The 15124-nt window shown below is 40.3% G+C and overlaps 1 protein-coding gene across 1 annotated transcript in view; it reads left to right on the top strand.

The window, feature by feature from the left end:
• The window catches only part of exoc6 (exocyst complex component 6), a 57587-nt gene that overhangs the window by 27066 nt on the left and 15397 nt on the right, over positions 1-15124 (top strand). Inside the window, exons 12-21 of the mRNA XM_079183338.1 lie at positions 1302-1422; positions 3160-3231; positions 3344-3441; positions 4175-4280; positions 4747-4856; positions 5016-5127; positions 5212-5346; positions 8391-8570; positions 13311-13452; positions 13707-13780. Of these exons, the coding sequence (XP_079039464.1) occupies positions 1302-1422; positions 3160-3231; positions 3344-3441; positions 4175-4280; positions 4747-4856; positions 5016-5127; positions 5212-5346; positions 8391-8570; positions 13311-13452; positions 13707-13780 (1150 nt within the window). The remainder of the gene's footprint in view (positions 1-1301; positions 1423-3159; positions 3232-3343; positions 3442-4174; positions 4281-4746; positions 4857-5015; positions 5128-5211; positions 5347-8390; positions 8571-13310; positions 13453-13706; positions 13781-15124) is intronic.

Here is a 15124-nt window from a genome sequence, read left to right as displayed (position 1 = left end):
TTATGTTTCCAGCATTTTTAGCCCCTCAATAGCACCTTCATTGTTAATGGCAAAGAATGCTTTGCAACGGCCTTTCACAAAACAACAAACGGAGTACATTTTCATCACAAAGGTCTTTAGATTGTACTGGCAAAATTTGAAGTTGATTCGATTATTTCCCTAGGAAGAGTTTGTTAAAGTGCAGCGCCTGGAAATGGCAAAAACTACACTCGAAATTCTGTAGGGGGCGCTCTGAAGCATTATGAACTTCTTACATTTATGTGGAACTAATGTGACGTTGATGTGATTTACTTACTAAGAGAAACAAGCCAAAGTATAGAGACTTTAACTCCCTGTTGGCGCTATGACTATTATACATAATTGGCCTGCAGATGTCTTCAGGACTGAAGTCTCATCAAACATGTGAAATCTGGAAAAGATCTGACCATGTGGAGTCGAGTTACATCAATTTATTTGTTCATGGCGATGGATCGAAATTTGCCGAGCCGCCACGTCGCCGCCCTTTAACGAATTCTTACAATCTTCACAATGAAGCATTATCAAGGTCTTAAGGTTTTTCTGACAACATTTTAGAGGGATCTGATTAATCTGTGAGGAGTGGGATGTCAAAGCACTCAACCCTTAACTTCCTGTTACCACTAGGTGGCGCTATTACTATGATTCGAAATTGCCATATAGATGTGTTCCAGGTCAGGATGCTATGACTAAGATTTTTTTTCGGTGAAGCGGTTTGTTGTTCTGTCGTTTGTTTGCTCACAGCTTTGTACTGGTTTCACGGAGAGAAATTCTGAAGATATCTCTGGAGTCTGTGTCGAATTCTCATGCACTGCGATGTATTGGTGGTCTGTGTTAGCTGTTAGCTTCTTTTGGAATATCGAAGTGGATGCATAGCTCGCCAACTCGTGGCGACAAATACGTGATATTGTGGTACATCTTCTAGTTGCTTATATTAGTTGTGTATAATTGTGTCTGGAGTGTGTAAAAAATGACTTACATGGTAGTGTTGCCCAGATGTTGCTTTTTAATCTGGTATATAACGTGTGTAGCATTCATATTCATTCATTTATATTCGTTTCTGAAAAGTGCATTCTCCGACACTCTCTTCGCTAAACTGTCTCGCTCGGTAACCAATGGTGGATAAATTAATGGAAATAACCCATATATTTCCATTTTATTCCAGTTCATTCTCATGGAATGTTTCCACTTTGAATATTCCTGGAATTGTGCAACCCTAATTAGTCCTGTTGGTTTCAATGTGAACATAAATAAATGTGTTAAGATGTGTGTTTTTTCTGTGTCAGGTTCTTTGTTGTGGAAGACCATATCCTCCATGCCACGCGGGGTCTGGTGACCAGAGCTTTCACTGATGAACTGTGGAACATGGCCCTGTCCAAGATCATCGCTGTGCTCCGCACACACTCTGTAGGCTCTCACGCATGCCCACACACACATGAATGAACACGCACACACACAAAAAGCAGGGAGTGGACTGTGGCTGAGAAGGAGACTGTTTAGAGTTAATAGAGATAATAGAGCCTGCTGTGGTTCTATTTATCCTGGAAGAACCTTCTTTCACTGGCTGATATATACACACACACACACACACACACACACACACACACACACACACACACAACACTGTGGAGGTCAGTGCACCCACAAACACCCTAATGATGTCTCTCTCAAGAGAAAAGGTCAAAACACACATACGCATGCTGCCAAGAGGAGGTCATTGGGGCCTTAATGAGAGACAGATTGCAACAATAACAGCAGATTAAGAAGGCATATTCCTGATCGCTGGGCTCCAGTCACTTGTAAATGACCCAGAGGATTATGCTAACAAGCCGGAGAATGGGCCGCACAGCGTGGGGGGAGATGACTAACAAAGGCCCCTGGTCTCCCCCCTGGCCTGCAGCCCCTCTGCTGGGCCATGACACAGGCAGCTCCACACTGCCAGGGGTCCTGCCCTTCCAACCACTGCATGGCCAGCCCACAGGGAGAAAGTCTGTCTGTGAGCCAGACCACTTCTAATTTATTGTAAAAAGGTCTGCAATTTTATGGATAAAAATAAAAGATCTTCATGCTGATGGTGCTCACATATTTCAATAAACAAATCCCTCATAACACAACTGTTACCAATCCATTAATATAGCTAAGTTAAAAGAATGAAGTTCACGTCACATTTACAAATAGCATGGATCAGAACATTGTACATACAGGCTAATAAAACGGTCTACATCCCTGCCACTGCTGTGATTTGCTGCTGGTAGCAAAGTCTCCAGCTGGTTGTTGGTGTGTGTACGTGTGTGTCTGAGTAAACAAAGAGGCAGGCGGCCGCCGCTTTACGTCAAATCTCAGGCTGTGTTCATTTGCTCAGTTGATTTACACACTCCTGTGTTTGTCAGGATCCTTGTGTCGGCGTTAAGGGACTCCACTGTGCTGCTTTCAGGGTCATAAATCACTCGGCACTCCAGAAAAATGGAGAGACTTTGTTGGTGCGGATTGACCCTTAGCTAAGCCCCTCCCCCTTAGTTACTCTTGCTACGCCTGTCAAGCTGTCTGAAATCACAACTTTGTTCCCTGATTCACTTTTCCTACATAATAATGCATATTAAATGAGTGTTTTTAAACAGTGAACAGTGAATTGAATAAGCATCATTTTACTTACACTCACAGGTGTAGGATTCCACAGCTGTATTTATTTATCAGATGACAACTATTTTTAAAATGAAAAAGTTTGCTCTGGCAGGTGGGCGTTGCTTGGTTTTGGCTCGAGTTTTTCCAACATGGCGGTCGGGTCACAAATATTTTACAGCTAAGCAATGCACTAAAATAGGCTTCTAAAAACATTTGAGGCGAGGATAACAGTCTTGATCCATATTTGAGCAGCGCTGCCTAGTTTGACAGCAGCAGTGATTGACAGCTACGTTAGAGACTCCTCGGCTCTGATTGGTTGTTTTCTTTCAGGCAAGGTCTGTCTCATGTCTGTCAGTTTACAGTGATAATTGGAGCAAATATGACAATTAAAGTCACTGTAGCTATAAACAACACAGTGCTTTACAAATATCTTTAACATTTCTTCATAAATGATTACTTTTCCCCCTCAAATGCAACTTTGGAGTGATGTTTGCTGATTATGTTTTTTTTTCTTTTTCCCAGTCATACTGTGATGACCCAGACCTGGTCCTGGAGCTGAAGAACCTCATCGTCATCTTCGCTGACACACTACAGGTGAATTCAAAGCTGTACTTCATTTGAACATGTTGGGACTCTGAAGGGTGCAGAACAACTGACATTAACTCACTTTATCTTCTGTATGTGTGATGTCTGTTTGTCTACAAAGGGTTATGGTTTCCCAGTCAACCGGCTGTTTGACCTGCTGTTTGAGGTCAGAGACCAGTACAATGAAACTCTCCTGAAGAAGTGGGCGCTGGTTTTCAGGTGGGTTGAGCCGACGTATGTGACTGTTTGTCTATTATTACATTTCTTAACTTCATTTTACAAGTGAGATGTTGAAACCAAGCATGTGGGTAAATCCTGGTGACGTGTGATTGGCCCACCACCACCGCAGCAGCTACAACCCACTCAGCCAGGGATGCCGGCCTGCACACGGCTCAGACCACAGAGATGTCCGAGTTGTCAACTAGAAGCTAACAGTGCTAACAGCGCTAACAGCGCTAGTGACGCTAACAACAGTAACAGTGCAGACAGGGCTAACCGTTTAAAGCGGGGGGCTCATTTGTGAAGGTTATCTAGCTGAACAAAATGTGTGAGTATCATAAACTTTTGTTTTCTGCAGTAAATCCAAAATCCAATGGAGAATTCCCATTTGCTTTTTGTCGAGAGAACCGGTGAGATGCTAGCTTCCTGGTTGGCCTACCAAATTATGTCATACCTGCAGCACTCTGGTGTTTTCAGAGAGTAATTACTTTGTTCTAAGGTCAGATTGTTGTCTTAAACAGGTGTACAAGTCTTCATGACGATTGTGACCATTTTATATTTTAGAGTACAAATACATTATACTGTCATCTTTGGATGACATATGATAGTACCAACTGAACAAACTGTACTTTGAGTACAGTAATAATCAGAGTACCCAATAGTGAAACAAAGAGAGAGATTCTTAAAGCTCTAATAAGTGTTCACAAACACTAAATTGTGTTATTTTCCACAGGGAGATCTTTGAGTTGGACAACTACAGTCCCATCCCAGTGGAGACAGAGGAGGAGTATATACTGGTAGTCAGCCGCTTTCCCTTCCACGATGCTGAGATAGAGAAGGTAACATGCTCCACTCCCATACACTCACAAACCTATACATCCAAGGCAAGACTTCAAATTTGGATTACTTAATAGCGCACTCATAAAGACACTCGGGTTTTCTGCGGTGGTCGGTGTTACTGGTGTAATACACCAAACAAGGATTATATGACTTCCCCAGCGCCCCCATATAGAAATATAACCCATTCAGTTCATTTTCGCGGATCAGTGCCCACGTTCGTGAAATTATAATAATTACAAATTTTATTTTTTAAATACTAATTGTGTTATCGGTCGTCAGACGCTACAGTTATGACAATAAAATGTCTGCTCCGTACAGCAGCATAAAGTAGCAAGATTCAACCAATCACATGACGAGAGATAAGGAGTCATTTAATATGGTTTCCTGTTTTTTTTTTGTGTGTGTGTGTGTGTGTGTCTGTGTGTGCGTGTGCGTGTCTGTGTGTGTGTGTGTGTGTGTAAGCAGCAGGACTTTCCAAAGAAGCTGCCAATGTCCCAGTCTGTCCCTCAGATCTACACACAGGTCAAAGAGTTAATTTATGCCAGCCTCAAGTTCTCTGAGTCACTACACCGGAGGTTGGTCTCATGAAACAATTACCATTTTTTCACTTTCAGTATGTTGAGGTGGACACTAGAACACCTCTACAGTTCCAATCCTCCTGACTGTTTGCCTCTTTGTTGTGCAACTCTAATATATCTGGACTTGCTAGATGTAAAGTTTGTTTGTGTACCCAGTTCTACAGAGATTGACGACATGTTGCGAAAATCAACCAACCTGCTGCTGACAAGAACGCTCAGCAGCTGTCTGCAAAACCTCATCAAGAAACCTCACATAGGATTGACTGAGGTAGGAACAACACTGCCGTTACTAAGCATCATCTACACCAAGAAGTAAGTCATTTAGTCTGAAGTTTTCACCTTCTTCCTGTAGCTGGTGCAGATCATCATCAACACCACCCACCTGGAGCAGGCCTGCAAGTATCTGGAGGAGTTCATAACGAACATCACCAATGTCTCCCCCGAAACAGTACACACCACAAGACTCTATGGCTTGTCCACGTTCAAGGTAAATGTGGATTCTTCTTTGTGTTAATCATACACTTTGTTGACATATGTTGTCTTTTGCATTTTATTATTTATATATATTTATCTAAATCACACAAAATGACCCAAAGGGTGCTGCTTTGTACATTATTTCCTTTGTCCTTGGTGCTGAAAAACAGTTCCAAGACCAGCCGGCAGCCTCCAGTTCAAGTAAACTTAAACTTACATTCTCTTTAATGGCCATCAGGGGGCAACTCCTCTGGTTGCAAAACTAAGTTTGATTGTATAGAAGTCTATGAGAAAATGACTCTACTTCTCTCTTGATTTATTACCTCAGTAAACATTGTAAACATGAGTTTATGGTCTCAATCTCTAGTTTCAAGTCTTTTTCAAAACAGCATGATGTTCATTTAGTAAATTTAGAGTCAAATAGACCATAAAGAGGAGCATGCTTTAGGGCGGGCTTACTGTGATTGACAGGTTGTTACCATGCTGTTGTCCGGTCTGGGAGTTGTCTGTTTGTTTGTATTAGAATGTTAATCCTTTTACAGTATTTTCAGTTCATGAAAGTTCATTGTAACTTCTTCAGTGTTCAGTTGTACTTAGCGCCACATTCTCGTGTCATTTCTGGTTCCAAAAAAAACAAATTGGTGACGGCCAAAATGCCAAACTTCATCAATTTTTTAATCAGAATTATAAAGTTGTGCTGATGCTCTGTTTTAGTGAAGCTCAATAATTGTGGAGCTGGGCGCACGTGCACAAGTCAATAGCACCAGAGCAGCTGTCATTACACAGTGTTATGGCTATTTATAGCAGTCATACCACTAGTTCATCACATTTATCTGTAAGCCATCATTACTGTGATAGCTCAATCCTCATCATCAGTCTGACAGAGCTTCACAATTCAGGATAGAATCAGAAGATTATTGACCAGGAGATGACGGCTCAAATGTGGTAAAAAGAATAGTACAAATCATCACTCATAAATATTATTCAGTGAGTTTTATAAAAGTGCCTGTAAGAGCCAGTTTGTATTCTTAACAGTTTTTTGTATTTTATGTTTATTGCAAAATTATGTGTGTTATGCCCTTTAGAATGTTTACCATATAATAGAGGTAATTAGTAATTGGTCATGTTTCAAAATGTGCTTCAAATGTGTGTTTTGCCCTCTGAAGATAAAAGATTTCAGTGCTAGTTAGGTTTTGATGGAGCAGGATGTGGAGCAACAATTTGGATGTGGAGCAGAAGACCGCAGATTATAGACTTTTTAGTTATAGCCAGCAGAAGGTCAATGTTTTAGTACTCCAGTTATTACTCCCACCACTGTGCCTATGCAATTTTACAGATATATATATATATAAATTCAGCAGTATTTCAAATATGATTTGGTTATTGAAAATTGTGATTAACGATTTAAAATGGCTTTTCCAACAATGTTTAACCTTATAGATTAAATAGTGCTCTTTTTTATTTTTTTGTACTGTTTTACTTACTTTTCGAGAAGTTTTAACTTCTGTTTAAATGTCAGGGACATTAGTCATTAGGAACATCCCTTATGTTCACCGTATCATATCACCCGCAGCTATCTCCGGTAAAACTGTACACCTGGTCTGAAAGTATGCGTGAGGTGGGCACATTCTTCTTTTTCTAAATACCAGTTCTAGTGTGTGGGGAATGGTGTATGCATGGTTTTTGTGCGTTTCATGAGCGAGGACGCATGAGAACAGCCTTCCAGGAAGTGTTTTAATGGCCGACACGCCCCCTCTTTGTTCATCAGTTATGTGATTGGACGCTGCAGCCAATCGGACTGATCTGATTTTTTTAAAGTATCTCTGGAGTTTCATACCAGAGTGAAGACAGATCACAGATTAAACTCAAGTTTTATATTTGATTAGTTTTCTGATTCACCATCTGGTTTAAATAAATGTTCATTGTAGGTCTAAACAACAAAAGGACCACAAACAACTTTCTTCATTTATTAGAAAGATTTGTCTTTTCATGATCTGATATTTCCCTCAATCATTTTTTATTATGGGTACAATTAAAGTCAGAGAGAGCTGGAGAGACGAAACACTTTTTACATCATTTATTATCATTCAGTCACAGGCTGATCATTCCTGAGTGTCGGGTTAGATGAGTTTTATCATTTAAGTTTAACCTGAAACATTGAGCCTAATAAATTAATTCCAGTAATCAGGAGAAACCATAATCATATTCTGGGTTATTTAATAATGACATCACAATCAGTATTTCAAAACGTACAGACGCAAATAATTCATAAATATGACAAACGCATTCTGCCTTAGAAATCGATCCTGTGCTTAAAAACAGGACATAGTTTCAAGAGGTAACAGGCCTCAACTCTGGCAGTGATGAAGTGTCTTTATTAGTATTATTAGTTACTATTATTAAGTACAATGATCATGTGAACAGACACACACGTCTCAAAAGTCTCTTCAGCTGTTAAAGCCGTGACAGCTGATCAGCTGTGATCAGATCCTCCGTCATCAGAAACAGACGTCGCTTCACGTGATGTAACTGAGGAAAGGACGTCTCATACCTCTTAAAACATATTTCCTCGTTTCCTCTCTCCTCGCATGGTTTCCTTGCGTCTCTCCATGCATCCCTGGTGGGAGGGACTAAGACGCAAGGAAAGGACACAAGTGAGGGAAACAGGGATGCAATTAAGAGACTTGGGATGTACCCATTGTCTTTTTTTTTCTTCCATTCAGGAATCTGACAGTGATACAGGATTGCAATACTAAATAGGTGGAGTGCTTTTTTAAGGACTTGTTGCTCTTACAACAGTTCTATATCAACTTTAAACTAGTTGGGAAGAAGTGAAAAATCCAGGCTTGTATCAAATCACTAAAAGTAAAATCAAGCTTACTCAGCTATCCACATTGGCTAACGGTAGCATAACGTTACTGCTAGCCTAAAGGTTCTTAGATTTGCTAAATGATAATTAGTGTCTCTATTCCTCAATGACTAAAGGTACAACTGTATTTAAGACTATATTTAGTCCTATGAAGTCTTTCAAAGGTGCTTATGAAATATATTTCCCAGGATGCTCGTCACGCTGCAGAGGGAGAGATTTATACCAAACTCAACCAGAAGATTGATGAGTTTATCCAGCTAGCAGACTATGAGTGGGGTATGGCTGAGTCGGACGGCCGTGCCTCTGGATACCTCATGGACCTGATCAACTTCCTGCGTTCCACTTTCCAGGTCTTCACACATCTCCCGGTGAGTCTGATCCACCATCCACTAACCTGTGACCCGTTCAACCCGCCACCTTTGTCTTGGAACTGTGGGACAATGTGTTCTTGGTTTTTAGACCCATTCTATTGGCTTTCAAATGGTGTGCCGCAGTTTTGACTGTGTTTTTGTTGATAATAGGGATGTGATAATTACTTTTTTTTAAATGTATTTTCTCTAAACCCCAACTGTTGTTTGGCTACATGTTCATCACATCCCTACTAAATGTGTGTGCTGTCTGAAAGTGAATTGATGTATGGTATGGATACGTTGGTAGCTGTCCATATGCATGGTAACTGCGCTGTTACTGACTTGTATACTGCTTTTGCATACTGACATTATTTCCAGCAAGACCCATTTGTTAATATCTAAGTGTTGACAACTTGACCACTAAATGTGTTTTGGCCCAGATAAGCTGACAAATACAGCTGGTTCAGTTCCACTTTCAATGGGCCACTTGCCTGCTCTTCTCCCCTATATCATGTCCTGAATGAGTTCTAGCTTATTTTCATTTTTCCAAGAATGTCTCCTGTCCCCCGATCCACACCCCTGGTAATAAACAGTACTGTAACTAATTTGTTTTACTAGCAGTTTTATTCCTTGATTAATTTGACTTGTCAAGCATGCAAGATATCTCCAGTTGAATTTACCTCCTCCTGTCCATTTATTGTTGCCACATTTCTTTTCCTGTCCTTTCCCTCTTTCCCTTCCCCTCTGCCATTTTTGGTTGGTTTGGGGGTGTCTCTGCTCAGAATAACAACAATGACCATGCGTCGATGTCGGTGAGTATTCCTGCCTTGCTGTTCCAACACTATGCTGCCATTCTACGGGCAGAGGGGAGATGAAGAGCATGCTTTTGTTTGACTGTAGAAGCTCCACTACTCCAGGCTTGTTGGTTCTTTTGGCACCTGTTGTCACCCTTACTGAGGACATTAAAGAATACTCTCTACATTTGCATTTTCGCAATGAATATAGTCGTCCAGAGGGACTTTGAGTGAGAGACGACCAAGCAGCAACCACCACAGCTGAAAGCTAAAGCAACAGAGGAAGATCCTCTTATGGCCGCTACATTTTGCTGGCCAAAAAAGATTATTCACTTATCTCAAGTCAAGGTCACTCTTGTAACACAAAGTCAATATTGTTTTCCCTTGACATGACATGTCATTCAGTGGCTAATTTTGTGACATTGTGTCTTGTTTATATAAGCGGTTTAGTTTCAGAGGCATGATTTCAGAACAAAAAGCTATGTGTAGTAGTTATGAAATACTTTTTCAAAGTCGTGCAAAATAGCAACTGTCATCGTGTGTGACAAAGTAATTACAACTCAAAGCTCCACTTACGATCTTTTTCTGAACTTTAAACCACATTTCATTGTCTTTGATTATGTTGTCAGTGTTGCACATAAAGTTCCAGAAAGACTTCCATTCTCAAGTGGAATCTTAGGAACCTCAGGGCATCAAGGTCCTTGATAATTACATACCATGTTTTGTTTTCGACATGAGAGTGTGTTGCATCAGGCCAAGGAATCTATCATAAGGGATTCTGTGTAATGTGATCCCTTTGAAAAGAGGTGTGCTGCTTTGCTTTCATACAATATCATGGTGCAATTATTTAAAAGTGACCAATTTCAAGGCACCAAGAATACAAGGGGTTTACTTTTAAAACAACACATTTCCACACTATTCAGTTAGTCTTTGTAACGATCTTTGTCCACATTGAGTGTAGAAAACGCAAACACTGATCTTCTCTCTTACCATGCACTACAGCCAGCTTCTTGTAAGGACTAGGAAAGGCGGTCTAGTTGCTCTGCTGAGTCTTAGCTTGTTAAACTGTAATTTGTCCAAACTCATGATATAGTTGTTCTCATTTACATATTTTTCTAAAATTGAACAAATAAAACCAGTGATTTGACCCTGCTCAGGAATGCTCCCAGTCAAACGGTAACTTTTAGGTTGCAGCACTGAGACATCAATTAAATCACTATTTTACAATTGTCGTCTGACAGATGAACACAAATACAGTTCATTGGTAACAACTGTGCTGTGTGATTGGCTCTTCCTATATTTACTGCTACACAGCCCACCGTCAGGCTCATTTCATTGTTTACTTTAGGCTTCATTTCCCACGTCTACACTAAAACACCAAGCTGACATTTTGGAGACTATTTTCAAAAAGCTCAGTTTTTGGGTGTGAAATACAATGACTTAAAACTGAGTTTTCTAAATTGGAGTGCATTTCTCTTTGGGGCACATCTGTGTGTGTGAATAGTCCCTGAGGTGGAAACCAGTCTATGCAGAGTCAGAAATTCACTTTTGTGATTGAACAAACTTGATGTGATACCAGCTTAGAGTGAATGGACAGACCTTGTTGCTGCCACACCATGTATCACTACTGTCCATCTGCCACTCATTTGTCAGCATGAAGGATGTTAAAAGGGATGCTGCGGAGCTCAAACAAAGGAAAGCCAGAGATTATTCTTTCGTTTTTTTTCTGAAACTAAACACTCACATTTCTTATATCAAACCCAAGAAAAACTTTGCAAGGTGCCATCAGTGATTTGTGTTTTTTACTCGTATACCTTTTAATAAAAGGACTCGCTGATTGTCTCTTCGGTGTTGTTTTTAATCAGGGTGATAATCGGCTGTGCATTTTCCTTGACATTGGGGTCACCACATCATCCTGTGGTTTGAGAGTTTTGCATGGGTATCTGTGAGAATGGATTGTGTTGAGCTGCTGTTCTGTTCCTGTTTACCACAAACTCTTATATACAGATCAATTCAAAGTTACTGTTAGTGTTTTAGACACTTGAGGGAAGGTATAATTTATAGAAATTCCACAAACATACCTGCTCACAAAATCAAGAAAAAACACCTCAAGTTGTGGTAACGCTTACAATTCTTATTTACTTTGGAGTTGTTACATATGTAAAGTTGTTGATGGAGTTTATGTTGTGCCTTACCTGCATGTGTTGGGCTGTGGTTTTAGTTTTTTGTGTGATGTTTTACAAAGAGCACATGTAAGGAAATGAATAGCACTGTAAGTGGTTTCATACCTTTCAGTGACAGATTGTGTGGTTTATCATATCCACGGTAACATGAGTCCCTGACATAAACATCTCTTTAATGAGATGGATGGGTGGGTACAACAAGCTTTCAACCAGAAGGCCGTTGTTTGTGTCCCATGTGAAAACAACTTTAAAAAAACGTATATTAGCTAACAAAACATACTCCACTTGCGTCATGTACGTAACGTAATTAACATACGTAACTTACTTCACGTACATATGTAGCATACGTAACTTGCATCACGTACTTTACTTACGTAAATTAAGTCACGTACATAACATGCGTAACTTGCGTCACGTACGTAACATACATAACTTACGTCATGTACATAACATAATTAAGATACATGCATGCTAATCATGTCATGTATGTTAATTATGTTACGTACATGATGTAAGTTATGTATGTTAATTATGTTATGTTCGTAAGGTAAGTTATGCATGCATAACTTACGTCTCTAACATAACAAACTTAACATTTGCATCTACCTTAAGTTACAAAAACACATAGGACTTTTGCCCTGGAGCCCGCTGTTCGTGCCCTGTGTGAAACCAACTTATGTACGTAAGTAGACTTACATAAGACTTACATCACATACGTAAGATACTTAACTTATCATACTTCACTTAAGTTGTTTCAGTTAACCAAAATTGCCTAAACCTAACCAAAGTAGTTTTTTTTTAAATTCAGAATGTGTCCCATGCAGGGGCCTATCCTGCATGTTGAAAAAGTACGCGTTTTTCACATCATGTCATTTTGCATTGCTTTGAGCACCATGAATATAATCCCAATCATTCATTGTATTGGCGTTGCATCAGAAACAATGAAAAACAATGACAAATTCAATGACAACTTTCTCAGTTTGAATTATCTCTATGGGTAAATACCACTAGGACCAAGGGAAGACATATTCCGGGGATTTGGGGTAACTGAAACCAGACATTATTAAAATCAAAGATGAAAACCAAATCACCCATTCTTTTTCTACATCTTATTCCATGCATCACCTCTCTTTCACTTGACAACTGCACACATTAGTGGTTCCTGCTTCCAGGACATAGCTCTAACTGATAAAGTCATAATGGAGTTCATCAACAACTTTTGTACCACCAAGCACCTACATGCTCTGTCTTGATGCTTTTGTCTATGTTTTACATGCATTGTATCTTGCTCCTGTCAATTAGTCATTGTCATTGGCTGTTGACATTGCAATTTGTATCGACATATGCAGGATGTCGATAGAAATCACTGTTTTAAAAGCTTCATGCACCTTTATATTGGCACTGATGTAAACGTTAGGATACATGGTGCAGAGAAGGTAGACGTGTCTGCAGGGAGTGTTGCCTCCCCAGTCTTCAGTCTTTTGCTGCTCTTGCTGAGGCTGAAAGGTCTCTTGGCATGTATGCAGCAGCAACTCCTGTTTTGGTTTGGTCGGGGTTCAAAACCAACTTGTCTGGTTGGCAATCAGCTGTTCACTTTGCCCGTGTATGCCACACTCTCAGACAATATCTCGCTAAAAGTCAAGTGGTCTTTCCCCAAATAGGCGTGCTCATTCTCTGCCCTTCTCATCCCCATCCTAATCTCTCCTACACCTTTCCCCCCTCTTTTGCATCCTCTCATCCTTCTCTTTCCTCCCTCCCTTCCGCTGTCCCTCTTTCTGTAGGGTAAAGTGGCCCAGACGGCTTGTATGTCAGCCTGCAAGCATCTGTCCACATCATTGATGCAGATGCTGCTGGACACAGAACTCAAACAGATCAGTATGGGGGCCATTCAGCAATTCAACTTAGACGTCATTCAGTGTGAATGTAAGTACAAATATATGTGTCGTTCATTTTGATTGATGAAAGTATAATTGGAAGGGTTAGACTAACCAAGGTGTAAAACTCTAATAGCCTAGGGGTATTTCATTAACTGTGTCTCAGCTATGTCCATTGTGTTTATATGTGGTCCAGCACTAAGAAGCTGACCAGGAGCCACAGTTTTTGCTATACTAGCTATGTGTACTTTATTATGGTAATGTATTTGATTGTTGTCTGGTGGTATTTCTGTTTCCTCTCAGTGTTTGCCAGTTCAGAGCCGGTCCCTGGCTTTCAAGGAGACACACTCCAGCTGGCTTTCATCGACCTACGACAGGTAAACTGTCTCACTGAGCTGTATAGAACAAATCAACAGTCAAGTTTTGAACAGATTCATCTATTGCTCCAAACTTTGTCTCATGATAGTTATTTCATTTATGTGTTGAATTTCTAGCTTAAGTTTATGTTCTTATGTCAAGCCTTTGTTAATGGAATAATAAGAAAATCCAGGGTCCAGTGTTGCCAGATTGGCCTGGTTTTCGATTAAGTTGGGCTGGGACAAATAGCGTTGGGCTTGTAGATGAAAATTGGGCTGCTTTGGTCAACATTTGGTGGGATTTTAAGTTGTGATTGGGCTAAAAACTGTCAATCTTATCATGCAACACGGCCTGGGTCGGATGTGTGAGGAGAGGGTTGGCTACTACCAGTGGAAGTCTCCAACGCAAAATGTGTTATATGTTCAGGGGCTTTAAAGACTAGTCAGTCAAGTTCAGAGAGCTAACAGGTTCCAATGCTGTTTTGAAATGATGCCCAGTTGTTCAACTGAGTATTCTAAGTATTCCATATTTAGAGGCTTTCCTCCACTGACACATACAATTGACCCTTCACTAAGTCCCGCCCCTCAAACACAGACTGACCAATTACAGCTTAGTCATCCAGCTTTGACCAGGCTCTGCTAGACTGTAATGCAATCCGTTTTCATTTCCAGGCTGCTTTAGTGGATTTGAAGCTAGTCATGGATAAACATTGTGCAATAGTGATACTCGTTAAAGGTTTACACGTTTCTAAAACGTTTCAATGTAAAAACATGCAGTGTTAACCGACCCGGCCGATCGACCCGGTCACGGCTTTTCTCTGTCCTGGCCCCACAGTGGTGGAATGAACTTCCCACTGACGTCAGGATAGCAGAGTCGTTGCCCATCTTTCGGCGCAGGTTGAAAACTCACCTTTTCAAGAAGTAATACCCTGAGCCTTCCACTTAGCACTTATTGTATTCATACTAGTTTGTTGCACTTGTTTTCGTTGGTTTCTGCACTGTACTTTGGCTCTGGGTTATGCTCTTAGATGCTTGTTTGGGAAATACCTATGTTGAATACACTTATTGTAAGTCGCTTTGGATAAAAGCGTCTGTTCATTTTTACATTACATTACAGTCATTTAGCAGAGTACGTTAGCATAATTTAGCATTAGCACTTCTATTCTACTCTAGCTATTGAAGGTATACTGAAAGTACACATGCTGCTTTTGTTTTTTAACCATTGTAACAGGAACAGTGTTGTTACTTCATTTCATTGTCTTTTGTTTCAATCGCCAGGTGATGAGGTGGTTCACTTTTACTCTGTGATCTGTAGCTTTAGCTTCTAGCTTTATTTTTTTAACCTGTTTTTACTCAGTTTGGCGT

The sequence above is a fragment of the Pholis gunnellus genome (genome assembly GCF_910591455.1).
Source record: "Pholis gunnellus genome assembly, chromosome: 21".
Taxonomy (NCBI): domain Eukaryota; kingdom Metazoa; phylum Chordata; class Actinopteri; order Perciformes; family Pholidae; genus Pholis; species Pholis gunnellus.
The sequence above is the reverse complement of the archived record's forward strand: the minus strand, read 5'-3'. Positions and strand labels throughout refer to the sequence as shown.